This window comes from Juglans regia, chromosome 14, assembly GCF_001411555.2.
Source record: "Juglans regia cultivar Chandler chromosome 14, Walnut 2.0, whole genome shotgun sequence".
NCBI lineage: Eukaryota > Viridiplantae > Streptophyta > Magnoliopsida > Fagales > Juglandaceae > Juglans > Juglans regia.
The window spans coordinates 4,276,365-4,303,309 of record NC_049914.1 but is presented as its reverse complement, the minus strand read 5'-3'; the positions used below and the strand labels follow the sequence as shown (position 1 = coordinate 4,303,309).

General features: G+C 33.3%; 4 protein-coding genes across 4 annotated transcripts; 2 read left to right on the top strand and 2 right to left on the bottom strand.

Moving 5' to 3' along the window:
* Window positions 1-1,975: 1,975 nt before the first annotated feature.
* LOC109020884 lies at window positions 1,976-4,626 on the bottom strand. The gene is made up of 4 exons (XM_035685351.1): window positions 4,515-4,626; window positions 4,314-4,408; window positions 4,130-4,234; window positions 1,976-2,248 (listed from the first exon to the last, which is right to left on the bottom strand). Exons 1-4 carry the CDS (start codon window positions 4,624-4,626, stop codon window positions 1,976-1,978), a joined length of 585 nt encoding a protein of 194 aa, XP_035541244.1.
* A 4,614-nt stretch (window positions 4,627-9,240) lies between these two features.
* LOC109020887 (vacuolar protein sorting-associated protein 36) lies at window positions 9,241-14,075 on the top strand. The gene is made up of 9 exons (XM_019003412.2): window positions 9,241-9,956; window positions 10,322-10,525; window positions 11,351-11,444; window positions 11,569-11,626; window positions 11,909-11,978; window positions 12,501-12,636; window positions 12,711-12,795; window positions 13,661-13,714; window positions 13,852-14,075. The coding sequence occupies exons 1-9, from the start codon at window positions 9,324-9,326 to the stop codon at window positions 13,853-13,855; spliced, it is 1,338 nt and encodes a 445-aa protein (XP_018858957.1). The 5' UTR covers window positions 9,241-9,323; the 3' UTR covers window positions 13,856-14,075.
* A 1,662-nt stretch (window positions 14,076-15,737) lies between these two features.
* LOC109020885 lies at window positions 15,738-21,141 on the top strand. Its single transcript, XM_019003409.2, has 8 exons — window positions 15,738-15,947; window positions 16,090-16,896; window positions 17,009-17,115; window positions 17,217-17,293; window positions 18,180-18,249; window positions 18,633-18,723; window positions 18,804-18,866; window positions 20,113-21,141. Exons 1-8 carry the CDS (start codon window positions 15,864-15,866, stop codon window positions 20,809-20,811), a joined length of 1,998 nt encoding a protein of 665 aa, XP_018858954.1. The 5' UTR covers window positions 15,738-15,863; the 3' UTR covers window positions 20,812-21,141.
* A 1,132-nt stretch (window positions 21,142-22,273) lies between these two features.
* Window positions 22,274-26,578, bottom strand: LOC109020886 (NADH--cytochrome b5 reductase 1-like). Its single transcript, XM_019003410.2, has 9 exons — window positions 26,418-26,578; window positions 24,980-25,121; window positions 24,509-24,599; window positions 24,325-24,402; window positions 23,715-23,795; window positions 23,458-23,547; window positions 22,932-22,997; window positions 22,673-22,759; window positions 22,274-22,570 (listed from the first exon to the last, which is right to left on the bottom strand). Exons 1-9 carry the CDS (start codon window positions 26,563-26,565, stop codon window positions 22,478-22,480), a joined length of 876 nt encoding a protein of 291 aa, XP_018858955.1. The 5' UTR covers window positions 26,566-26,578; the 3' UTR covers window positions 22,274-22,477.
* Window positions 26,579-26,945: the final 367 nt, after the last annotated feature.

Genomic DNA, 26,945 nt, shown 5'->3' with positions numbered 1-26,945 from the left:
CTCCTACTCTTGGATGCTGCAAAGATCTGGTGGAAAAGCAGAAGCTTTTTCGTTTGGGAGATGAATTAGGGTTGCAGTTGAATAAAGAATTTGGCCTTTTTTAGTTGAAGAAGATCATCAAGAATCGAGCAGGATTAATTGATGATCAAGTTGGTAATATTAATGCTAATTGGTATGACGAGGATCAAATTTGTCTGAGAATATGAATATTATATAATGGTTATTTTTACATATGGCCAAAAATAAAAATTCATTATTTGATTTTATTTTTGATGTTTTTTGTATGTTCTACTTCAACTTCATCTGTTTTGTGTATACTGTTTGGAAAAATAAAAACAAAAACCATCTCATGCCAAAATCAGACACCATAATCGATTGAGACAATATCATAAAACGTTGAGTTTTGATAAATAGAAAAGTTGGTCATATGTTAGCTAGCACACCCCTTATAGTGAATTAATCCCTTATAACTTAAAAAAAATCAAAATATCAAAAATTTCTTAGTATAGTTGATGTAGAAAGTTTCCACAGTATCAGTGGTGTTTTGCATGAGTGTGTAAAAAATAAGATTTCTAAATAGATTTTCTATAAAACGTTATCACTACAACAAATTTGATTTTCAGAGACAAATTTTGTTTCGTCTCTAAAAGTAATTTTTTGAGACAAAATGTAAACATTGTCTCAAAAACTGTAATTATTGAAAATATAGTTTGAACTACCATTTTATAGTTCAAACGGTAGTATCTAAAGACAAAATAGTTCGTCCCTAAAAATATTTGCTCTAAAAAAATGCAGTAATCAAACTTTTTGTTGTTCAAACATAATTCAATTGTAAATTTATCAAATAACACTGCAAAAATCAATCCTTAATAAAACAAGTTATTCCTTCATTCATTTGTTTTTCACTATTGTTCTCCCGCTCTCCATTTTCCTCTCTCTCTATTGTCATCGCTGATGCTCTAGCCTCTAGTCACCACCTTCATCTCCAACATCCGACCGACCACTAAAGTAAGCTTTCCTCCTTTCTCTCATTCTCCCACGCCACTTTCTTATCTCTCTCTTCTCTCTCACTCTCATTCTCTGTGTCTTGGTCTAACATTATTAACTTTAAGACTATATCTAACATTACTCTTATAAAAATAGTTTCACATCATGCATAGATATGTTGATTCTTATTATTATGGCAAACTTTTAAACCAAACTTACCAGAGTATCATAGACACAACAATAATATTGATCATAAATATATAGTAGTACGTAAAATGATCAATTTACAACTACATATTAAATGAAATGGTACTTTTGTAAAATTAAAATTCATTTATAGTCATGTTTATCGTATTGGTTGTTTATGAAATGAATCATAAAGCAGTTGTAAAAGAATTGTAGATGTATCATTAACCATGGTAATACATATTATATATGTTGAAACAACCTTATATATGTTCCACGTACAAATTAAATAGTCAAACAAAATAGTGATATGTACACTATCTCATACTTTTCAAGTTTTATACAAATTGTATCATTTAATAATAAATCATAATTTTATGTTCATGAATAACTCGATCGTATAATAAAAGAATCAAATTGAACTTGAGTTTTTCTTTCAATATTACACATGGTCCCATTTTTATAGCTAGGTCAAGAAAAAGCTTTGGATTTGATACAACAATACTTGCATCATGAATATTGATTGTTCTAATTATTTTCATGAATTTGTTCTCTTTCTTTCATCGAAGACTATGTACACTATAATATACACTTGTTAATGAATGACCAACCAATTCCTTTAATTGAAAGGATTTGAACAAAAAAAATTGCAATTGCAAGCCAAATTGCACCCATGTTACCACAACACCAGGCTAAAAGACCTGTCGTTCATATTGATCCAAATAAATAGGAGCTGTTAGATTTCATCACATGAAGTTCAATACAATTGCAAAACAAAGATCATGTGAATGATGTGAATTAGTCATGACTCAGCTTTGAGAGCAGCAATTTTGTATCTAACTTCTTCTAAATGTTCATTTATGGCGGTCATTGCATCTTGCACACCACTAATGGCCTCCTTGAAAGCATTATCGTACTCAGCATTTGCTTCTGCCTCTTCAATTCCAATTGCTTCGGTTATCTCATGGACGTGGATACATTCATGTTCCATTGGCTTCTCACATCTGCAGTTATCATGACTCACTGGACATTCTAAGGGACGACTTTCCTTCTTCAACACTTGAATTGTAGCTGTCTGGAAAAAGAATTGTGGTTTTCAGCAAAAATAGAAATAAGCATCACTAGATTATGAGCTGCAATGAAAAAAAAACAAGGGATCAGTAGAGTAAGGCTACATTTGGTTATACAAATGAGATGAGATGAGAAATCTGCGAAAAGTAGTTAGATAATTTGTTAATAGTAGTGAAATGGTTTGAGTTAAGATTTTTATGAGATTTTAGAAAATGAAAGAGAAAAAGTAGAATAAAAAAATTATAAAGTTAAAAAAGGATTATAATATAATTTTTGTTTTGAGATTTGAAAATGTTGAATTGTTTTTTTTTTTTTTTTGTTTGAAAGTTTGGAAAAGTTGTAATGATTAGATGAAAAAGTTAAAAATTTAAAATTGAAAAAATGTTTGTGCTTGAATGGTATTTGAATGTTGAGATGAGATTGGATTGGATGAGATGATTTCAAAAGTTTGTGAAACCAAACAAGGCTAAGACTTCACACTTTCAAATGTCCTTTCATTTTAAAAAAGGAGAAGTATACATTAAAGTTAATAGTCACTTGAAAATCTCCAAGGGGTTGTCAAACTAAAATTATGCAAGATCAAATCTCAAATGCATACTCGCTCCCCCTTAATTGTTTTTTTTTTTTTTTAATGATAGGGGAACCACCCCACGACAGAGTCCTTATGACTCACCCATAGAACCTAAACTCCCAGAGAGACTAGCACAGCAACCCACCGTCATGGCCTCCTACTTAAATCACAGTTTGATCCCAAGAGGAATCGAACCTATGACATGGGGCTCATACACACAAGTTCACCCTTACCACTTGGCTACCCACGGGTGGGTACTTCCCATTAATTGTTTTTATCTGTCAATATCAAAACCAAGCTACTACGTCCAAAGAACGTGTCTTCACTTGAGTTGCTCAATAGAGCCTAGAGGTACATCATAATTTTAACTTCGGTCCAGTCTTGGTACTCCCACGCAAGTATTTACAATTATGAGTTCACTATGTGAGTGAAATCAAGGTTCATTTTCAAATAAAAAGTAACAAGCAGTGGTTTTTTCTCACTGTGATGGAGAACCTAGACTCATTCCTGACTCAACAACCAGAGATAGGCGACGTAGCCTTCAATTAAACTTTATGTGATGAAAATCTCCTCTACTTATGCCTCTTCTCCATATTGTTGTGGCTGGATGTGACCTTTCCTTCTCTTATTCCTTTTTTGAGGGCTTATAAACACTACAGATTTGGTCATATTGCTCCCCATGAAGGTGCTTTATTTCCCCCAAACACATTTCCAAGAAATGAGGGATTTAATCTCAATGATCCGTCCTTTAGATGGGATCCAAACATATTTGATCCTCACTTTCTCTTCTCCATATAAAACAATACAATTAAGTAGCTATAGATGAAGAGAAGATCTCCGTCTCCCAATCAGGGATTGATCAAAACTATCATTCCATTAGGGTATGATATCGGCATTAATTATTACATTTTCAGACTTGGAAGAGACTGGTAAAAGTATAATTATAAGCAAGTAGGGATCACAAGTTCTCATGATGGTCCACGGGGGACTTCTTTATACGATTATACCCCACCCTTTTTTCCTCTTGCTTCATAAAGCTCTTCCTATTACTAGACAGGGAAAATGAAGAAGGCCATCGGTAGATTAAGAATCTTAGTACAAAGTAGTCCAAAGGAATGGAGCGACTCGTTTAAAATTTGGTCTATGGAAATGCATTTCACTCCTAATTCCTAACTACCACATTGTTTAAATAATATACCCTGACCAATAAAGCAAGGGAGCAAGAGCGTTTTGGGTTTGCTTATGAATTTAAAACTTTCTTTTGAGTCAGGAAAATACAATTGAAGGACATAGCTAATGAGATATGGAGCATACCAGATGCAATTTCTGCTTTTCCTGTTCTTGAACAACTTTGAGCAACTGAGCTAGATCAACTCGGCAAAGATAAGGATTAAGTAATAGCGATGCCATTTCAAGAACCTAAATATGCATTTGAAAACCCAGTAAGATTATTTGTTGTTATAATTACATGGAGTGGAAAAGTGAATAAAACAAGTACTTGTTTGGAGTAGTCATTGAACTCTACAGTTATCTCACTGCAAAGTTGTTGATATGCTAATTCCCTTCCAGAATCCATATACTCAGCAAACCAACAGTCGAAAATCAAACAAACATTGACATGAAGGGAAAAAAAGTAGATAATCGGAACCCTATTTCTAGTAACTTAGAGATAAAATCAGCAGGGAAAAAGAGATGTACTTTTTGAGCTTGGTGTAGGCTTCGGCTCTGCGCTGCTGTATTGCAAGGAACCTGCGAAGCAAATGGAGGATTTTGGAAGAATCGGAGCAACCTACAGTATTTTCGGCCTCCATTGGTTCTGTAATAAAGACCTTCTTCTCGAGATCTTCCTTGATTGTCCTTTGTGATTCTTTCTCCTGAGATTTGAAGCTAATAAATAATCTCAGAACCAGGATTTGAGACACCCTTTTTCCTTTGAAAGATTCTAATTATTATTTTCTACACCACTATATAATTTGTTATTTTTATATTTTATTTAAATACATATATTAATATGTAAATATATATAAATATAAAATATAAAAATAACCATTGACATATAGATAGTGATACATAGCAAACGAATCGAGTCGAGTCCAATTCGAATTAGGGGTCGCGAGCTCAATTAACATATATATCTGCTCGAACTCAACTCGAGCTCGAAAAGTATTAGAGATTTCTAATCGAACTCGGCTCGCCTAACATATATTAAGATCAAGCTTGACTCGAACTCGAATACTAAAAATAAATGAGCTGATACGAGCTCGAGCTAAATATGATGCATAAATAACATTATTTCTCTTAATAAGTTTTAATTATAATTTTATTAATAAATATTAGATTGTACTATACACTGCTTATATAGCATATTTATTGCAAATAAATCAACGATTCAAAATCTGCTATTTCTTTGAAAGTACTGAGAAACCAATGCTGCTAACGACAACTTTTCATGTTCTCTTTTCTACATAGAATCTTTTCAACTTTAATCCAAAGGTTGCTTTAGATTCATTTGATTGATAAGTCTTTTTTTTTAATCGTTTACTTCCTGTGAAAAGATTAACTATACAGAACATTCACAATAATCAATATAGTTACAAACTTACAAATTGCTAAATAATTCCAACTTCTAAAACGTGACAATAAATTACAATTTCAAATGATAGATCACTAATTATAGCATCAATTAAGAAAACAAACTAAAAAAATGGTAGAAGAATATTCTTCAACTCTTATTCATGACTTCAGCCAAATCAGCCCCATTTCTAATGCACATCAGTCAGCAACACATGACAAATCATTGTTTACACAACATCTTTTTGCAAATAAATCAATGATTCATCACTTGCCACAATATAGTTACAAATAGATACATAATTCCAACTTATAAGGTATAATAATAAATTACAATTTCAAATAGTAGAACACTAATTATAGCATCAACTAGGAAAACAAACTAAATAAATGGTAGAAAAAAAGTCCTCTAACTCTTATTCACTTGAGTCACTTTGATGCACAACAACACATTACATAGCATTGCTTACTCACAACATTCTTATTGCAAATAAATCAATGATTCATCACTTGCCAAAATATAGTTAAAAACTGAAATAGGTAAATAATTCCAACTTCTAAGGTATCACAGATTCACAATAACAACTTCTAAATCACAGATTCAGATTTACAAACTGAAAAGTCCACCAACTCTTATTCACTTCAACCTCACTTCTTATGCATATATGACATATGAGCCAACATTCTTATTAGAAATAAATCAATGTAAATACGTTGGTTTTCACATTTGAATATAAGAGCCAATTCTACATTTGATAGCTACATAAGTGTGTAAAAGTTGGTCTTAGTTTAAAGAGAATAAAAAATATATAAATACTAATAAATCCACTAATCTTTACTAAATTCAACTTGTCAGAATACCTAATATTAAATCCACTAATCTTAACTAGGAGTAAGTAACTTATTAATAAAATAAGTATTAGTTATAGTTATTAATATAATTATATATTAGTATTTGCTATAGTGATTTTAATTTAGTATAACTATATAATAGTATTAGTATAATCATTATACTAATACTATTATACTAATACCATTTGCTCAAATTTCAACTAAATAATGAATGATCATGTTGGGCGCATTGATAAATGAATACGGCCGATTGTGCCAAAACAAGTTGAATGTACTCTCTGTTAATGCTGCTCCCGAGACAGTAAGTTGAATGGTTTAAATATCTCATTTCAAACTTATCGCTCTTGTAATCTATACTTAAAAATATATGTACATAGTTGTGGCTTGGTTATTATAAATCGTTGTATTATAATTATAAACATTATACAAATCGTGTGTATTATATGTGTTGTAAATAGGACAAAAATTCTAAAAATAGAGATAAATTTATGTCTGTTTATAATTAAAAATTTGAAACATAATAAAATTGGTCAACTGGGTAGCCCTTACTAGTATTAGCCTATATGAAAGAGTAAAACCGGTAAAATAAAATGGAATAATAAAATATTAAATCTGTGTTGTGCATGTGAAGAAATATTACCCAATTAAATCACAAGTTATAAAATTAAGCATAAATCATGGCATCAACCAATTTAAGTCACAACTCGAATTTATGTCTCTTAACCATTTATCCATCTAAAACTAATAATAATGTCATGAAATAATTGAAATATATTGGTTCTAGATGTATACAATATGTAATAATTCAGCTCAATCACTTAATACATTATTATTGTAAAGTAACAAAATATGTTACTTATACATAAAGTAACAAAATATATTACTTATACAAACTATAAAAAATAATACATATAACACATAAAATATATGCAATAAAATAATATGTGTAAGAATATATATATATATATATATAAATATTACGAGTATTGTGACAAGCTCATAACGAATCGAGTCAAGTTTATACGAATTTTGTTCACGAGCCTACAATGAGTTGAGTCGAGATTACACAAATTTAGCTCGTTTAATATTCAAACCAATATTAATGATCGCGAACAACTCATTTATCAAATGAACCGAATCCAAATCGAGTTTATACGAGTCGAACTCAAACTGTTCACGAGCAGCTATGTTCATTTGCAGCTCTACATAGGAGCATCGTTTGCTCAAAGCTCTTTTCATTTTCTATGAGCGGCGGAGTTGATAAAAATATTACGCTAATTAAGCTAACAAACGATATTAAACGAAAGAAAATAGCTTTAAACATTATATTTTCTGCTAATATTCTATATATAAATAATTGAAAATTTAATTAAAAATCATATAATTTCGGAAGTGTTTAGTAATAATTCATTTGTTATTACAAAATTTTTCAACTCATCTCATCTCATATAATTATTATAATTTTTTTAAATTTTCACACAAAATAAATAAACAATTCAACTTTTTCAAATTCTAAAATAAAAATAATATTAAAAAATATATATTCTAACAATATTTTATTTAATTTTCAATTTTTATCTCAACTCATCTCATCTGTAAAAACAAACGAAGTTAAATCTATAAATTAATATAATTTTATTAATATATTAAATTTTTATAATAAAAATAATTTTACAATTTAAGATACCATATCAAACTCATTAATTTATAAATTTATTTTTTAAAATCTCTTTATAATTAAAGAATTATCCTTCAATCAAAAGTTCACAATCTTTCTAAATTATTTACAATCCGAACAAAAGATGGTAGAAAATTAGGCTTAGTTTATTTTCACAACTTATCTCAATTCATTTTATCTAAGTATTACAATTTTTTTTAATTTTTTACATAAAATAAAATAAGTAATTTAACATTTTCAAATTTTAAAATAAAAATAATAATAAAAAATATATTCTAACAATATTTTATTCAATTTTTAATTTTAATTTCAACTCATCTCATCTCATCTCATTTATAAAAATAAACTAGGCAATAATTTTTTTCTCTTTCTCTCATTTTGCGTAAAAACACATAAAAAAAACGTATTCCACAATGGTTTATAGATTATAATTGGGATCCTATGTCAAATACCATGATTTGATGTTTTTATAAGAAATTATTCTCGATTTTTCTATATCTTAACATTACTTTAATTTTGGGATGCATCTTTCGAAGTTTTTGACATTTGTTTCCTCAAACTTTTATTTCTTAAGCACGTAATTAACAATTTTAATAATTATTAATTAAAATTAAAATAGATAAATATAATATATATTCAGTTAAAATGTATTGTGTAATATCTTTGAAAAAAATAAAAAATACTCGAGACCAATATAAAATATTAACTTTATTTTACAGGGAATCTCATTTTTTCTTTAAAAGCACGTACTTGACTTATACATATTTTAAAATTGTATCTAACAATCTAAAAAATAATCATGCTAGCGGGCCGGTAGTTTTTATTGTTAGGCGTAACGCTAATTATAAATTTTTCTTTCTTTTTCTTTTGATGTTATTTTAAGTATTATTCTAATATTTTTAATCATTAAGAAAAAAATAAAAAATATATAATTTTATTAATAAATATTTCCTTAATCATTAAGTAAAAAAATAAATAAAAAAATTAAAATGCATGAAAGGTATGATTGAGCAGTAAGTTTGAGGAGTTCTACTAGCATTTTTTCTCTAAAATAATATAAAAATACTTTATGCACAAAATAAGTGCACCAAGACTACGTGAACAAAGGCACAAAATTGCTAATGCCCAAGTGATTTTCCGTGTGTGTAGCATAAATTAAAAAAATATCGTAAATAACGCCCAATATATATGTAGATCATCTTGATCTAGAGTTTGTTTAAAGAATAATTAAATTAAAAATACATAACTTACTCTAATTTTTTGAATAATCACAGCCTCATTAAAAGAAGATAAATAAATCAAGCCTTTATTGTACAACAATAATAATAAAAATAAAAAAACACCTTAATTTGAGCCATCTGTGGAGAGAGAGAGAGAGAGAGAGAGCGCAAGTCCACTGCTACATCAATGGCCGGAAAGTGGCTGGCGACGGTGCAGCAAACGAGCAGCGGGCGGCCGGTCTTCTTAGAAAACGAAATTGAGTGCTCCCTAGTCTCCGCCGTTGACCTCGAATGTGATGAGCTCTCCGACTTCCCTTCTCTCAAGTCCGGCCTCCTAATCCTCACCACCCACCGCCTCCTCTGGCTGCCTCCAGATTCCTCCACCTCCTCCCCATCATCCGCCGTTTCCCTTCCTCTCTCCTCCGTCTCCCACATCCACTCCTCCAAGAAGTCTCTCAAGTCCATCTTCCACTCCCCCCGAGTCCGCTTCCAGGCCTCCCTCAACCCGGGTCCGAGATCGGTGGCGATCACCATCGTCATGAGGGGAAAGGGCGACTGCGACGCGTTTCTGGGGAAGTTCTGGGAGAACTGGAGGGCGAGGGCGTGGGAGAAGGAGAGCGAGAGCGAGATTACCCGGTCGGGTAGGGGAGGGGATTCCCAGTCTAAGTCTGGATCGGCTAATGTTTCTGGCGGGTTTTATACGAGGGAAGGGGCGTTGAGGATGGTGGGCGTGTCGGGGATACTTAGGAAGGAGCAGGAGATGTGGGAGAGTACGGACAAGAGCCTGCAGGAGGCGTTCCTGGATTTGAATGCTCTCATGGTAATGTGTCTCTGTGTCTTTGTTCGTTTATATTTATGATTAACGATTTATGTGCTTGTCACACTCTGTGATATGTGTCTCTTTGGTTGCTTAGAAAATCCGCATAAATGCACGAAAACTGTTGGACGTGGTTATGTGGGAAAATTCTTGTGGAGTTATTATTATAATTATTCAGTAAATATTTATTGGAGACCAAATAATGCAAGTATGCTTTTCTTTCCTAAATTCATGAGAAAATACAGGAAAAGAAAATAGTTCGAATTCTGAGTTTAAGAGCGATGGAGCAGTTAGTAGTTGTTGCCATGATATCGTTTAATTTCTTTGCTTTTTCCATTATAAGTATTAGAACCATATTGGATTTTCAGAGTAAGGCTAAAGAGATGGTGATGCTAGCAGAGAAAATGAGGCAAAAACTTCTGACTGGCTCAAATTCTCAAACTGGCACCACAAATGATGAAGAGATGGGTTCCAAAGAAGAGATGCAAGATTGGCTATTGAGTGTTGGTATAATATCCCCGGTTACGAAAGAGTCTGCTGGTGCGCTATATCATCAACAGCTGTCCCGTCAGGTTGTATTCTCTCTGCATTATGTGTTATTTGTAGATAGTCTTATTAGTATCCTTTTATCTGAAAACTTTCTGATTGTATTAGGATGGTATCAAGAGTGTGATATAAACAAATAGAATCGAGGATTTAAATTAGAAATATGATTCCTTTTTCATTCCTATTGTCAACTTCAGCACTTGCCTGTCATTTTTTGTGAATTGAATGTAAATAATAAATATATATGTTGAAAGCTGAGCTGATGCTGGAAACTACATAAAGTTGTTATCGAGTTTTAACAGAATGAAAGGGAAAGGGAGAAATGTATGGACACTGCTCTTACTTTGACTTCTTTCATTGCAGTCTTTAGTTTTCAATTATTTTAATCAAACCTCATGAACACGTGTCTCAGGATTTATCCCTTTGTACTTGGGTTCTGCTTTTTGCACTTATTAATACTTTTTACTCATATGAAAAAATGGGCTTTGGGATAATGTTAGTCCATCCATTTGCTGTTAACAATCTGCGTGTAGTATGTGACTTATAGACAAAAAAATCATACCAGATGCTTAATAAATAATGTAATCTTCTCTATTTTTATGCCATTGTAGAAGAAATCATTTTTTTAAGAATGATAAACAAAAGTGAAACAACACAGAAGATGGATCTCTGTCTACTTCTCTCTCTTTGTCTTTCTATTCTACTTCTTTGTCGTATACCATTGGTAAAGAGCATTAGAGATCATTATTGTGTTCTATCATTGAGTTGCTAACTTCTTGTGTTGATATTGGTTACCTTCTGCTTTATTTCTCTTGAAAAGAAAATTTTAACCTTTATCTTTTAACACTTAGTTGGCAGATTTTGTCCGAATTCCACTTGAGAGAGCTGGAGGAATGATGAATCTTATAGATGTCTATTGTCACTTCAACCGTGCTCGAGGCACAGGTTTGCTTAGTTGTACTTTTTGTATCTTGTTTTTCTTAGGAGCATGGTCCTTTTTAAAAAGTTACTGATATATTGTCCACTTTTTAGAATGTGAAATATGTTTTTGTATCTCCCTTTTTCACAGAGTTGATCTCACCAGAGGATTTGTTGCGGGCATGTTCTCTCTGGGAGAAGTTTGATGTGTATGTTGAACATTTATAGAATTTATTTTTGTTGCAATCTGCTGAATGGTTGTGAAAAGGGTGCAAAATCTGAAAGAATGTTTTATAGATTGTTGTCCCTTGAGTTCCTTTTCATTTATTTTAAACTTATCCATAAACATTTCAAGTAAATTTGTCAGCAAGTCAACCGAAACATTCTGAGGGAAATGGACACTCTTTTATGTAGCTCTTACTGTTCCTTTCCTAGATAACTTTGGATATTTTAATTATTTACTTGGTATAAAAAATATCTTTCTTGCACAGCCAGGTGATGCTTCGGAAATTCGATAGTGGAGTCATGGTCATCCAGAATAAGTCCCACAGTGACGAGGAGGTGAACACCCCCATGCTTCACTTCTATTCATAAGTTGAATAAATTGATCTCTGGATATGCCATTGTACTTCTGTGTTAGTCTGACACTTCCGTCTTTGATGTTTGAACATATCTATATACAGAGGTAGCTGCCAATAAAATTCATGTAAAATTAAATAAGTATATGGAAGTGGGTAAGGTTATAACATTGATAACTTATTCAAACGAAAGACTTCTAATATTTCTCTTTGTAAATTTATTTTAAGAATTCAATCCCTGAGTAATTGACAAATGTATATGGAAATGGATGTGCTTCTATATCATCTTAACACATGTTGAAGGGAACCCCCCCTCTCCCCAAAACAAGGCATGCAGCAAATCAAGAAAATCAAATTTATTAATTGTACTGCTGCTTTTGTATTTAATATACACACTTGGCAAAAAAAATTCATCAAATTTATTTTCTTTCATTGTGTTCTGCACAATGTCAGACGCTATTTGAAATATCATGACAAAATAACCGACTTGTACTATAACATTTAGGTTTTTGCAAGAATCAAGGCCCTTGTGACAAATCCGGATGCCCTCCGAACTGGGATAAGTCCAAGTGATGCTGCAATGACATTAGGAATTGCTCCTGGCATGGCAAAGGAACATCTTCTAACTGCTGAGAGCAAAGGTAAGCTACTGCAAAAAAATTTGCAGGGATGTTACTGTTTTAGTTGTACTTTAACCGACCATTCTACATGGCAGGTTTGCTATGCAGAGACATAAGTCCTGATGGCTTTCGCTTTTATATCAACCTCTTCGCTGACATCAATACGGATGATGTTTACTTGTAAGTGAAATATTCCTTTTTTGAGTTTGTTTCATGATCTTTCTCCTCATCTCTTGGATACTATTTGTCCCCTCGATGGCCACAACACTGAGTTGACTTTTAATATGCCTACATGTTCTCATAGTCAATTTTTTAATTGATTTTCTCTTTTACAGTATATTGTGTGCATGCCTTTGGTTACTGATAAAAAAAAGATAAACTGGCACAGTTCAACACAGGATAAACTAGCATGGTTGTGGAATTGTGTTCCATCAGATATTTCTAGAAACAGTGAGATAAACTCACTTTCTTAAAAAAACAAATAGTTGAGAGAACCTTAAAATTGAGCAATCAGCCTTCTAAACTGAGTGATAAAAACTATATTATTCTTGTCTAAACCACAATTTCACTTTCTTGATCTGGCCCCTTTTATCGTTGTTTGTACCTTAAGTTGCTTTAGTGGGGTATTTCACTAAATTATTTAACTTAAGTTACCATCTTCTGTTTATTGCTTATAAATATATATTTTATAACGTGGAAGCTTACTGATGCAAGGCCCTTTAGACCCACCCCTATGTATTAAATCCTGGATGCATATGATAAAAAATGTAAATCCTGGAGAACCATGTATTAGATAATCCAAGAGAATTCCTAGAGTGAAATTGAACCCAGGATATTTGAGTCTACAGCTCATCCCCAGTCCGGCCTTCGACTACTAGGCTGCACCTTGATGAATGTTCATAAATAATGAGTTTTTGTTTCAATTATAGTTAGGACGAGGATTTGTGGTCAAATTTCTTTCCACTGTCATATCACTGAAGCTTTTTGATACTATTATTTTTCTCCCATATTTCTCTTTAATATCGTGTCTGATGTATTTTTGCAGGATCAAAGATCATAGTATGTATGCTTCATGGGTTAGGGTAGCCTCTGCTTCTAGGTAAGGAACCCTTTCTCGAACAATCCTTTACTAATTTTATATGCAATAATAATCAAAAGAAATTACAACCGGTTCAGTTTTATGAATTTGCGTGGAACTGACATAATTTTTTTTGTTTGTTTTGATGTTCCAATTAGTTAATTTCAAAGTTCTGGTTAGGAACGATTGGATAGAACAAGGTTGTCGAACCATGGACGGGGCAGATAAAAAAAAGGAAAGGATTTCATGCTCAAATGCCCTCTTCTACATGCTGTAAACTTGATCAACTTACAGAAACTTGGGGAAGTGGGCGATGCAACTGTTTTGTTTGTAATTGCTTATTGTGATATATAGTGAAAAACTCAGCAATTTGAAGCAATGATTACATTGGAAGGAGGTGATTTCTTCAGAGAAGTATATTCATTTTTTATCCTATGTGGTTAATGTATCAAATGAAGCAGAGCATCTTGGAGATTTATAGAGGGACTTCCTGGTTAAGAGCGGCACGAATCTGTGTTACTAATATCCATTGAGATAGATGGCTCATTTTTCTCAATTGCCGCATTTGATAATACTGTGATATCTCATTAGTATGATAAAAGCATATCGAGTGTCAAGTCTTAGATTAGTTTCTTGCGCGGGACTATGGCTCGTTTGTTTTTAGAGATATGAGATGAGATTAAAGTTAAAAAGTTGAATAAAGTATTGTTAAAATATATTTTTTAATATTATTTTTATTTTAGGATTTGAAAAAGTTAAATTATTATTATTTTTTTTGTATTAAAAATTGAAAAAGTTGTAATTATTAGATGAGATGAAATGAGATGTTTTCTGAAAACAAACGAGGCCATATGGTGTGTCAATGTATGTGTGTATATTGGCTTTTGGAATTTTTTTAGGCCAAAGTTTTGACGTTTAAAAAAAATTAAAATTACTATTTATCATTTTCTTAATTATCATCCTTTCATGAAATGTACCAAATTGAGCGAGTTTGTAATTGTTTTTGTGGGATTTTAAGCAAACCCATTAGTAATTAGTAGTATACAGATAGAATACAGATAGAATACCTTTTTACAATTCTCAAAATATTTTTTGAAATCATATTTTTCTTTTAATTACTTTACAACTTGCAATATAAATAAAAATATTTGATCCTTGAGCATTCTCAATGGTTTCTTCATTTTATCCTTTAAAATATATATCAAAATCTATTTTTTCTATTTTACAAATAATTTTTACAATATACTATATATATTAGCTTATCTATTTTTTTTTTATATAATTTAAATATTTTTTATTCATTTCAAATATTTTCTTTAATTATCAATGATATTTTCATATCTTTTGATATTTGCAATGTCTCTCCATATACAATGTCATATAATTATGTTTTATTTTAAATTAACCCAATTTTATAAGTTAAACTAAAATATAAATTGATTAAAAAAAAGGAGATTATATTTATGAGAATATTCTCAAAATATATTAAAAAAAAAGAAAAGATAATACACAAAACAACCATTTTACTGTGTACCCACCTCTCATTCGAATAAGAAAAAAACGCTAGTCATAGAATGTAGCTACACTCAAAGGTGCAGGATTTTACTTTTTATTTTTTTACAATGATGCTATGAAATGTTAAGTATTATGACATGAAATGAGAGGTTAAAATGAAAATATGATAACCCTCTAGTAGTGAGAAAAGAAACTTAGAGGAGAGAAAAATTAATTTAAAATATTTTAGAATGGTGAACAATATCCTCTACGTCTAACGGAATTATTATAGCAAAGTATATAATAAAGATGAAATATAAAATCTATTGAAATGGAATTTTGGACAATTTTATTTATATTTTATAAAAGAGAAAATATATTTATAATCGTGAAAATTATCGTATAATTATTTTGATAAAAATAAATATAACGTGAGTTTATATAAAAAAATTAATTTTTTAATAATAAATTTTATTTATTTTTAAATAATTATATGATATTTACGTATTTTTATATAAAATTACTCTTCATAAAATGCCATTGCGAATGCTCTTATTGCGTACGACTTTTGCGCTATCAGAAAACCTAAAACCCTGATTCCACTGACAACCTAAAACCCTAAACATAGTCACTCTTTCAATACCGTGAACTTTTACTTTGATCTCCATGCTCAAGGATGCTACCTCCCTACAATTCCTTCCCTCGCCTTCCCAACCAAAGCCAGCAAACTAATGCTCTCTCCACTCCACCTTCTCAACAGGTAACTCTATTTCCTTCTTTATCACGCTCTCTAGGGATGCTCTCAGACAGTATCTATAAATTAATGCTTTTATCCAATCTCAAACTGATTCTTCTTTTCTAATTCTTTTTATTTTCTTGTGTTTAATTTGTTCGTTCATTAGGTTATGCAATCAAACCCTCCCCTTGTAAATTCGGGTAATTTAGTGCAAAACACCATGCAATTTCAACGCCAGTTTGGCATGAACAATTCTCAAATTCAAGTCCCCCCGAGTAATTCTAATGCCCATTTGAACCCCAACATGCGGCCTTCCATTACTCAACCTGGTTTCATGAATGTACCTAGCCATGTTCTTCCATTGCAAAATAATCATCTGGGTATGCCCCATTTGGGTTCTCAACAGGGCCTATCCCATGTGGGGTTTGCTTCACAAAACAGCGTATGCAATATGAACCCCGTTGCAGGGTTTCCTGGTAATGGAAAATTCTGCAATTTGATGCAGAATGCAAATCAAGTCAATGCGTCGCAGCCTCCTTTTATCCATAATTTTCCAAATTTACATCAACAACTCAATCAAAATATGGGTTTGCTGAATGGGCAGTATGGTTTTCCAAATATGTTGCAAAATGTGAACCAACTTGTGCCCTTGCAAATGCCAGCTTCTTCTCAAGTTGGTCCTTACGGTATCCCTTTATGCCCTCCACATATGTTTGGTGGCCTCAATCAACCAACCCAGGCAATAGTTTCTCAAAATCCTTCTATTTTTCCGAATATGCATTTTGGTCCTGTACATTGTAATCAGGTTGGGCAACAAGATAACCAGAATCAGCAAAACTTTGCTCCACCTACAATGAATGGACCTGTTGCAGCTCAGCAATTGAAAGGGAACTCGTCCGCACCACTTAATCGATGTCCGGTTCAACCACCCCATACTAAAAACTTGCAAACTCCTGTTTTCACATGGTCACAGGTATCTTTATGTTGCACTCTATATAGGAATTAATGGATGATTTTTTGGCAAGAGTAATTTTGTGGTATCTTTTTGAAATATTTAATGCACTCAGTTTTATCAATTATAATAGGGCAATCCTACTGATAAGGGTGGGAGTAATATTCCGAGCTCCAACTGGAAACATTCACCCAACAAAAAATTCACAAGGAATTCAAAAAATGGACTCTCTCAAGTGGGGTATATATATTTTTTTCTTGTGTAGATTACCTTTTTCCATCATTTTACTTCCATAGTCCTGGATTGGTTGCTTACAGTTTGTGTCGATTTAATATATGCAGATCTCACAAGTCTCAGTCTCATCATATGAAAAATGCAAAGAAAAAGTCTGGGTTTCCTTACGAACACAAGGGAAAAGGTTTGTGCTTTTATACCTTGCTGCTATACATTATGTTCAGATTTTCTCTACACCCCCTAGGGTTGGGAATAGTTCAAGCTTTCTTGTATCCTTTTTGATAAGGTTAAGTTTTTTTTGTATTCTTATGAGGTACAAGTGAATAGCATAGGATGACAAGATTAGCTTTATCTAGAGATTATCAAATTAGCCTATATTAGAAAACTAGCAAAAGCATGTGAAGAGCAGTTTTGAAATCCAAGCTGTTATCCAAAGGTGAGAGATATTAGGCAGTCCAAGATTATTGAAGATGATCAATATCTCTCCCCCCTCCTACCTGCCCCCCTGTCTCTCCTTTTGTGGCTGTGTGCTTCAGGAGGGATTCTTCTTTCCCATGCAAAAGCACTTTTCAAACGAATGCTCCACCTAGACATATGAATAAGGCTTTTGCAATGCAAAGCCCTGGTTTCCTACATCATAGGGCCATTAGCGTATGCTTACCATATGGCTTTTTGGTGGCTATGGTTGTCAAGTAAATCTCATCTTGAAATTTGTATGACCGACTTTCAATTTTGTTAACCACAACTGGATGATTATAAATAAAACATTGGACCCTGCAATGTTGTCTGACATGTATTCTTTGACAAGTCTAAACCACCAAAAGTGCCAGTAGGGTTGCAAAAGAGCTTGTTGGATGAAGCTCAATTTGAAAAAAAAAAAAAAACTGATCTATTATTATGGTGCTTTCTCTCTCTCTATGCTTTTGGAATATTTTATTCACATGCATTTGTTCAACCCTAGTTTTGATCTATTATATTGCCTTTGACAACCATCCTCTCTCTCTCTCTCTCTCTCTACTATGGACTGATTGTTTCTCCTCCCCCCCCCCAACCAAAAAAAAAAAAACCAGGACTGAGCAATGAGAGGTCTGGACAATTTGGTATAGCTAATTCTACCAACCAAGCCAGGGAGCGAAAGAGGTAAATTGCTGCTTCATCTTGCTATATAACACATTACAAATCAGCCATTCAAGTTGTAGACGTTATTGTATATGGAGATGCTAGACTTTAAGCTTGTGTAGATGGTTGTGGTTCTACTAAGAAATTTCTGCTTGATCATATGCTGGTCCCTACATTCCTTCATTTTATTTGTTTCTTATTTTATTTTATTTTTGGGGGTGGGGGGCAGGCATACAAAATGAATTAGTTCCTACTTATACAGTTTCTTAAATATCTAACTTGTCCCCCAGGTTTAGTCGGGACGTTGTTCTCGGACACCCACCCGGTGCCGATAAAAAAAATATCTAACTTGTCACCATATTTCTTTGCATGGGCGTGTTTTCCATAATGTTTCAAACAAGAAGATTTCTTTCTTGGACCTACTCAAAACGAGAAGTCCAGCTGTGGCGTGAAGCACGAAAGAAGAATTACCCATCAAAATCCAACATAGAGAAGGTTTAATTTAATTCAGGACCTCCCTGCCATGTTTTTCCATCTGATATCAATGTTCTGACGGTTTGTTTTATCATCTGCAGAAGCAGGCCGCAAAGCTATCAGACTCTGGGGGCATTGATAGAGATGCCAAACTACGAAAAGTGGTAAAATAACTTACTTTTCATCTTTCTTTTGTTCTTTTCCTTCTGGTGTCTTTGCATGAAATTTGAGCAGTCTTTTAACGTAACCTTATGACACTTTGGCCAACTAAAACAGAGCTAGTTACTTGAAAGAAATAAAATATATTCAACTTATCAAAAAAAGAAAGAATAAAAAATATTCAATGAGACACTGAGCAGACAAAGTGTCATCTATCGTAATCATTTGGTTGGAGTGCGAGGAAGGACAGGGGAAATGGGTGAGGAAGAGAAAGGTGTTTACCTTTTATGGTTGGATGGAAATGGAATGAGTAAATGAGAGAAGGGTCTTGGTGGGATGGAAAGAAAGGCTTGCGAGAAGAGAGTTTATTTTAAAATCTCTTTTGGCATATATGCTTATAGAAAAATTTGTTTTAGTGTATTCCCACCAATTACTTTCTCTAATATTATTCTTTGTGCGGACAATAAACTCATGAAGAAAAGGTAGTTTCCTTTCCACCCTCTTTGCATCCTGCTCCATTTCCTTCCCTCTGGCCAAAGAGTTTAACATCTTAAAAGAAATTCATGAAAAGAAGAAACTGGAGAATAACTAGTTACTGGTGTTGGAGCTTGATGTGCTTAAGAGTTATAGTGATCATAGCTATGTTTCTTTAATACCTTATAATTATTCACTACCAGTATGTATATTATCAAACCATAAGTGCTCAGGGAACTTGTTTTTATGCCTCACAAGATGATACTGAAGGGTTTCCTTTGGCAATCTCCAGTCTCACTCTGAAGTAGGTTCTTACCATGCTGTTAATGTTTGTTTGCTTTTTCTTTTTTTGTTCCCTAAAAAATTGTAGAACCTATAGTCATTTTACGGATAAAGATTTTTTTTTGATAAGTAATAGCTTTATTAATAACAATGTAATATTAAGGGTCCTTGGCAGATTGAAGACCCCAGGTAATCTTTCCCCCTCTATTGATAATGTCAATTTAATTAGAGAGCCCAGAAAATGACATGTATATTGCTTTTTCATGAAATGTGGAGAAACTATATTTCTCTCCCTGAAAGGGGGAAAAGGAAGAAGAGAGAAATGTCTAAAACATCCCTACTTACCTTGGCATTTCATTTTCTCATTGGTCTATGTCAGTTTTATTTCTGGTTACTGTTAGTTTTCAGCTATTTCTGGTTACTATTAGTTTTAGTTTTATTTCTATAAACTTGTTTCCTTTATAGAATTAAATGTCTTATAATATTAATTTCCAGCAACTCAAGGAGATTTTAGCAAAGCAAGCTGAATTGGGAGTTGAAGTTGCAGAGGTACCATCCCACTATCTGTCAGATACAGAGAAGCAAGAGCATGGAAGGGAAGAGAACAAAAGGCAGTTGAATAAGAAGGGGAGATTCCAAAACAAGTTTAATAAAAGGGGAAGACGCAACAAAAAAGATCGGCTTTCTAAGAGGCAGAGGCTAGAGGAGAAGGTTTCATCTGTTGTTCACAATGAAGACAAGGATTCATCTAACGTCCCTTCTTTGAACAAGAGAATGCCAACGCTACTGCAGAAGCTTCTGAGTGCAGATATAGGTAGAGATAAACGCCGCTTGTTGCAGGCTTTTAGGTTCATGGTGATGAACTCTTTCTTCAAAGATTGGCCAGATAAGCCACTCAAATTTCCTTTGGTAATAGTGAATGAAAGTTGGTGTGAGGATGATGCAATTGAAGAGAAATCATCAGCTGTGGGTAAAAATGCTGAAGATGATGATGGTGAGAGTGATGGTGAAGATGCTGAAGATGATGGTGGTGAGAGTGAAGATAGTGATGACGATGAAAACAAAGACAACAACAATGCTGATGTAAAAATTGATGCAGAAGTGAAAGAAGTGTCCAGCTTTGTTAGGAGAGAAGGTAGTATTGGTGTGGGAATTGAGATTCCCGAGGAAGAAGAGGGTGAAATCATTGACTAGAATCGACTCTTTTCCTTCTTGAGCGTGGTACTGCTATATGTCCAGTGCAGGTTGTCTTAAACCGTTAAGAATGTAATAGAACTGGGGATGAAAAAATATAGCATGCACTGGAGCAAACCCATAATCTGCCTCAAGAATGCTACCCCTTTTCTGTGTATATATGGATGCACAGACGACACGTTTCTTGTGTGTTTGTATGTGTTTGAAAAATATCAGCAGCGTGTCCTTTATCACGAAGTTCGCTGTCACTGCACGATATATAGGATTGTTGGATGGAGGTGGTTCTTATCAATTAGAGTTTGCATATCAAAAGCTACTTCCCACATTAGAGACACAGAAGTGTGAATCTTACATTTATCAAGCATTTATAATCTCTTTGCTAGACGATTAGGTAGTTTATATCTATCAAGTTTTCAATGTAGGATTCAGAGCATGCATTCCAATTGAAACGGAACATCATATTTTCTTCCCTTTTTTGTGTTGAAAAAGGCTCCATCAATCTTGACTCAAACCAGTGACAATATATGCTCTTGATAGCGTTTATTTTCTTTAAATTCAACGAGAAAGCTGTAAACGTAAAAAAGATGAACGCTCCAATCTTGTCAACTGAATAATCAAGAGGTATAGTCCAATGGTTGTGGCTGCATTTGCATCTTTATATATAAATATTGCGTTGTCAAGAAAAAGAACAAAAAAAAAAAATAAAAAAATTGTGTATTCACGAAATGATGAGACCTTGAATTACTCTCTCTATGTATAAAAAACTAGTGAGCTGCTTGGTATCAAGTCGATTGGGTAGCTCAAGTTGTAATAGATGGCATTTGAATCTTGACCTTTGTTCATTTTCTGAGAAATGGTTTGGAAAAAATGAAAAAGTACAACTCGTGGAGTTTCTATAATTATTGAGTAATATTACATACAGTCATGAAATGTGCAATGGAGTGTACAAGTGTTGTACAGTCACTTTAAAAAAGAGTGGGGTATACTATTAAAAATTTAATTTCTTTTCATTGTATTTATTCACTTTTTTCAAAATTATTGTATGGCGCTTGTGCACTCACGACTGCAACTATAATTTCTCATAATTTTTAGGCTTTCTTGGTGGTTTGGAACTTGGAGTTTCTATAATTGTTGAGTAATATTACATACAGTCATGGAATGTGCAATGAAGTGTACAAGTGTTGTACAGTCACTTTAAAAAAGAGTGGGATATACTATTAAAAATTTAATTTCTTTTCATTGTATTTATTCATTTTTTTCAAAATTATTATACGGCGCTTGCGCACTCACGACTGCAACTATCATTTCTCATAATTTTTAGGCTTTCTTTGTGGTTTGGAACTCAAACTGCCTCTTAATTTTCATGTTTGCTGACTTAACCAAGTAGATTTAGATTTTCTAGTCAATCATCCCTTGGAATATAATTAACAGAAAACATCAGAATTGGTATTGTTTTTTCCCTTTGTCGCCTGTGCCAATCGAGCACAGTGTATTTTTCCAATCAGAAACAGTTTTATCTGATTGCAAACTTATTCCACGAGTTGTTCAATTCACACTTAGTAATAATCCTTTATTTGATGCTGTTTTTTAGTGACAAAGCACGAGTTAAAGTGTCGGTTGTACATAAGAACACATGAAAACGAAAGAACAAAGGAAGGGCAGTAAATCAGAACTCGAACTGCATGTCTGATGTGTATTCAAGTGCATCAAGGTGAGCTTTCATGGCCTTGTTCATGGCTGGTGGACCGCACCTCAGAATCTGCAAATGTTTTAGCCGAGTGAGGAGTGCAAGTTAGAGAGCAAGTGTCATGAGAATGTGCAAGTTTTCGTTTGAAATAAATATAAAAATTGGGGAACTAACCTTAACATCTGGGGCTGGTGCTGGGCAATGGGTTTGAATCATTTCCTTGGTTATAAACCCAACGCCACCATTCCATGGCACAGGAGGCTGGCAATTATGAGATAGAGTGAGCATCAGTGATAAAGATTTGGCACATACTTACACAAGGGGATATCTATTTTTTTTTTTTTTAAATCAAGAGGATATCTTTTGCAACTGTTCCCTTAGCACATCTAAAAAGAGAGAAATTTGAAGGAAATGTTATACCAAAGGAACTGACCTGATTCAAGACATAGAAGACTTTGAAACGATTAGGGAAATTTCTAGCAAAGGCATCTAGCTCTTCCTGCAGAAAGTCCACAAAAAAATGCACTCTCATCATTACTACATCAGAGAAAATAATGAATCAAGAGACAGTTAACTTAAGAGACTTGGAGAAAGAGATTGATGTGTCTGATATTGAAAAAATGGTAGAATGATAAGGACCCTCATGTCTATCATATGTAACTTAAAGTGAAACTCCGTGACCCGTATTATTTCTTTTTATATGTGGTACATCCTCTTTTTATATGCAAGAATTGCAGAAAAGTTTAGTTTGTTTCCATTGATGTCTTTCTCTGTGTAATTTGCTTTGTCTTATTTATGTTTATGCCGTTTGGAGTGCCCTAGTACAAAGGTCTTGTAAATGATTCTGACAGGTGCACTATCTGTTTGGTTGAACAATTTTTTTCTAATTCATCCAGTAAAGAAAAACTAGTGCACTACACACTCATCTATAAGGGAAAAAAATGAAGCAAGCAAATTACCTTCAACAGAATGTCATCTAGGGTGACATTGGCATAGATAAGATGCACATTGGTCTTATCTTTCCGGTTTTCTAGTATGGCTCGAATGAGCTGGAAACAAAAAGAATGACAAAGAAACAAAGAAAGAGAGAAGTAGAAATAAGAACCTTGCAATCACAAAAGGCTTGATAAGATCAAATAATACCAATTAGAACACTAAACAGGAAGAAGAAGAAGAAGAAGAAGAAGTTCTGCTTTTTAAATGCTCACATATGTACCTGAAACATTGGGGTTATGCCAGAGCCACCTGCAAGCATTCCAAAAGCTCGAGCTTGGCCAGGTTTGTATTTAAAGCGCCCCTTTTAAGCACGAAAATTTTAAGTCATAAAATGAAAAAACAGAGAATTTGGAAATCTTGGTTCTAATGAGTATGCAATACATAATACCAACTGATTTCGGCATACATTTATAGCTCCCACTGTTGCTTAAGATAATAGGGTAGGATCTAATGTAGAACCGAAGTGGACATGGTCCAAAATGGGTAGCTTAAATGATTTTGTTCACAACATTTTGAAGGCAAACTCATCACTACTAGTTGTTTAAAACCTACATATGGTAAGAGTTCCACTTCAATAGTCAACAGTGTGATTATGAAAGGTTTTGCAATGATTTGCATAGTCCTCGCAACCATATTTTACAGGAATCTGCAATGAAGGGTAACTGGAGTTCATACCTAATATTATCACCAACTTCAAGGTGCCAAGCCCATGTACATAACAGAAGTTCTAAACAATCTATCAGCATTTCCATGGCTAACACTAATATCTGTAATAGAGACCAACATCCACGTGTATCAAGTGGGTATCCCCCATAAGATAGAATATGTACCTTGGGGCCCTTCACAGGCAGGTAATCGCCTTCTCGCATCTCTCTAAAATGGTGGGACATCTTTCCCATGGGATACATCTTTTACAGGAAAAATCAAAATGAGAAACCGAGTTCTGCTGAATAAAACTGAAATGAATGAGCAAAGACATGTTCTTAGATATGAAAGGGGGATGATGGGATATACCTTTACAACCAGTTCAAAGTAACCCACATCAGAGTCCAAAGTAATTGGTGTATATGGTCTAGTCACTTCTTCACCTTGGTAATCCTTTCCTCTGCTTAACCAGGGAACACTTGTTAGGTTTCAGTTCTTGTCACTTGTCGCATCAACTAGATGTCCATTAATTGTATATACAGACAACTTAGTTTTGGGGGAATTGATAAAAGCAACATAAAGAGAGTTCAAAAAACTGTTGGAACAATCATATTCAATAAGCTTAACTGGAGAAATTAACAAAATGAGCAAACAAATAACTCAATTTATCAAAAGGTAGTTAAGACATTATGCACCCATAATCTATATTTCAAGAAGGTTTCAAAGCCTCAGAGAACTTTTGAAGTGTTTATCCACAACAACAAAACATCAGAGTTATGCAGAAGACAAATGCATTGCAATTCTGAAATCATTGACACCGATAGAATCAGTTACTTGAACCTGCAAATTATATGTTGTCCGACGGGAAGGCCCAATACTGAAGTGGGTGTAGGAAGACTAAATCTAAACCTTGCAGTATCCGGGCTTAGCTGAGTTTTCTTAACAAGTTTGAATTCGTTGAACTTGTCAGGATTTAAACAACCTGAACAGACATCACCAAAACAGTCATATGGCAGGCAAATAAGGAATTTAAGACCATAAGAAAACTTGAAAAACAAAAACAAGAAATTATGTTTTGCACATCTGAATTACTACCGCTATCTCAATTGCATCCTAAACTACCAAAATTGTCAAATCTCAGCCTTAGACCATCAAATCTTGATAATTTACACGTTTGTTCAAAATCTGACCAGTCACTTCGATGAAAAATAGTACATGTATAGCACAATCTTAACAGTTAGATCATAATGAGTATGCAATTTGTTAAAATTTGACAATTTATCGTGTACATTGACAATTTTGATATTTTAGCATGCAAGTTGAAAAGCAATGATAATTCGAGAGTAGTTTTCCTAAAAACTTGCTTGATAAAGAAGTTCACATGCATTTTTTATTGATCATCAAGTATCAGGAATAATCAAATTTCAGTTAAGTTGACAAATGCATGGATCCTTCATGATTGACAATTTCTACGTGCACGAAAATATATTTCAGAAATTTGATATCCATTTCTTTCCATATATAACAATATTTTAGAAAAGGAGGTAAGTAATGTTGGTGGTGTTGGTAAACTAATTCAAAGTAGTGGTTAGATGTTGACACTTGACATCTTGTAGGGATAGGTGAAGTGGAGTGACAAGTTTTAGGAAAAATGATTAATGGAGGTTTGTTGTTTTACATATGAAATGGTTGCCAATTTGTAGGTATTAGAGAGGTAATGATAAATTGATAATTTCCTGTTTTAGTAAAGAGTAATGCTACATGCAGTCGTGTAGTGCGCAAGTGCAGTGCAGTCGGGTTGAAAAAGAGTGGGGTCTACTATTAAAAAATTATTTTTTTTCCTGTAGATCCCGTATTTATTCATTTTTTTCAAAGTGATTGCGCGTCACTTGCGGACTCACGACTGCAACTATCATTTCTCTTTAGTAAATAACCTGAGTGCAAGTAATATCTATGAAATAAACACTTCCCTTCCTGGGAGTTTGGAGTTTCAAACTATAAGTTGGTGGATAGAATTGAACCCATCACCTCCTATCCACACCTCTAGGGAATCAACTTTATCATTGAGCCAAGATGTAATGAGAAATGTCTACATGCATATATTATTACATATAATTAAAATTACTTATGTAAGTACCACTTTTAATTTATATAAACAGATTTAATTTAGATGACATTTTGTGATAGTACCTAATACTTACTTTGTTAGAACATTATAACAACTTTATATTTATTTTTTTTATCAATCTATGGATAATTAGAAGAGACTTAATCATACCTTTGGGTTTTTTGGTGAAATATAAGTAGGCAGCAGGTATGGCCACCAAAGATAGAGCAATGGCTATCCTGAGCAGGTGGGCCTGGGGAATTTGCATAAGCTCCATTTTGAGAGACTCAGAGGTCACATTGTACGGTAACTGAAACATTTTTGCAAGCAACTTTTTGACAGATTACATCAGAGATGATGGGTATTAAATTGCTATATATGTCCATTTTATGCTTTACTTTGTTCTCCTCGTTCTTCTCCCTTCCCTTCCCTTCCCTTCCATGGACTCAAAGTAGGTTTGCAAAAGCGTTAGAGAAGGAATCAAGCAAGGGATTTCACATTTCTGTTCTCTCTTTTTAACAAAAACACCAAATAAAAATAAAACCCTGTTCATGAATTTGGGTATGGGCATGAAATCAAGCCCAACTGGAAGATTTAATTAAATCCAATCCACTAACAATGAATTCTATAACAGGGCTATAGGTTAGACCAGATCAAACTTTCAAAGTGGGCTTGAAGTGATATTTATCAATTTTTTTA

Bases quoted from the DNA above. Each gene is read 5' to 3' on its own strand.
- LOC109020884 (XM_035685351.1), bottom strand. From the start codon at position 4,626: ATGGAGGCCGAAAATACTGTAGGTTGCTCCGATTCTTCCAAAATCCTC. The intron at 4,235-4,313 runs GTACTTGTTTTA...ATGCATATTTAG, and splicing joins TCAATGACTACTCCAAACAA to GTTCTTGAAATGGCATCGCT. The intron at 2,249-4,129 runs GTATGCTCCATA...TTCTTTTTCCAG, and splicing joins AAAAGCAGAAATTGCATCTG to ACAGCTACAATTCAAGTGTT.
- LOC109020887 (XM_019003412.2), top strand. From the start codon at position 9,324: ATGGCCGGAAAGTGGCTGGCGACGGTGCAGCAAACGAGCAGCGGGCGG. The intron at 11,979-12,500 runs GTGAACACCCCC...TATAACATTTAG, and splicing joins AGTCCCACAGTGACGAGGAG to GTTTTTGCAAGAATCAAGGC. The intron at 12,796-13,660 runs GTAAGTGAAATA...GTATTTTTGCAG, and splicing joins AATACGGATGATGTTTACTT to GATCAAAGATCATAGTATGT.
- LOC109020885 (XM_019003409.2), top strand. From the start codon at position 15,864: ATGCTACCTCCCTACAATTCCTTCCCTCGCCTTCCCAACCAAAGCCAG. The intron at 16,897-17,008 runs GTATCTTTATGT...CAATTATAATAG, and splicing joins CTGTTTTCACATGGTCACAG to GGCAATCCTACTGATAAGGG. The intron at 18,250-18,632 runs GTAAATTGCTGC...TCAAACAAGAAG, and splicing joins CAAGCCAGGGAGCGAAAGAG to ATTTCTTTCTTGGACCTACT.
- LOC109020886 (XM_019003410.2), bottom strand. From the start codon at position 26,565: ATGTTTCAGTTACCGTACAATGTGACCTCTGAGTCTCTCAAAATGGAG. The intron at 23,548-23,714 runs GTACATATGTGA...TTTTGTTTCCAG, and splicing joins GCATAACCCCAATGTTTCAG to CTCATTCGAGCCATACTAGA. The intron at 22,760-22,931 runs GTCAGTTCCTTT...CATAATTGCCAG, and splicing joins TCTTCTATGTCTTGAATCAG to CCTCCTGTGCCATGGAATGG.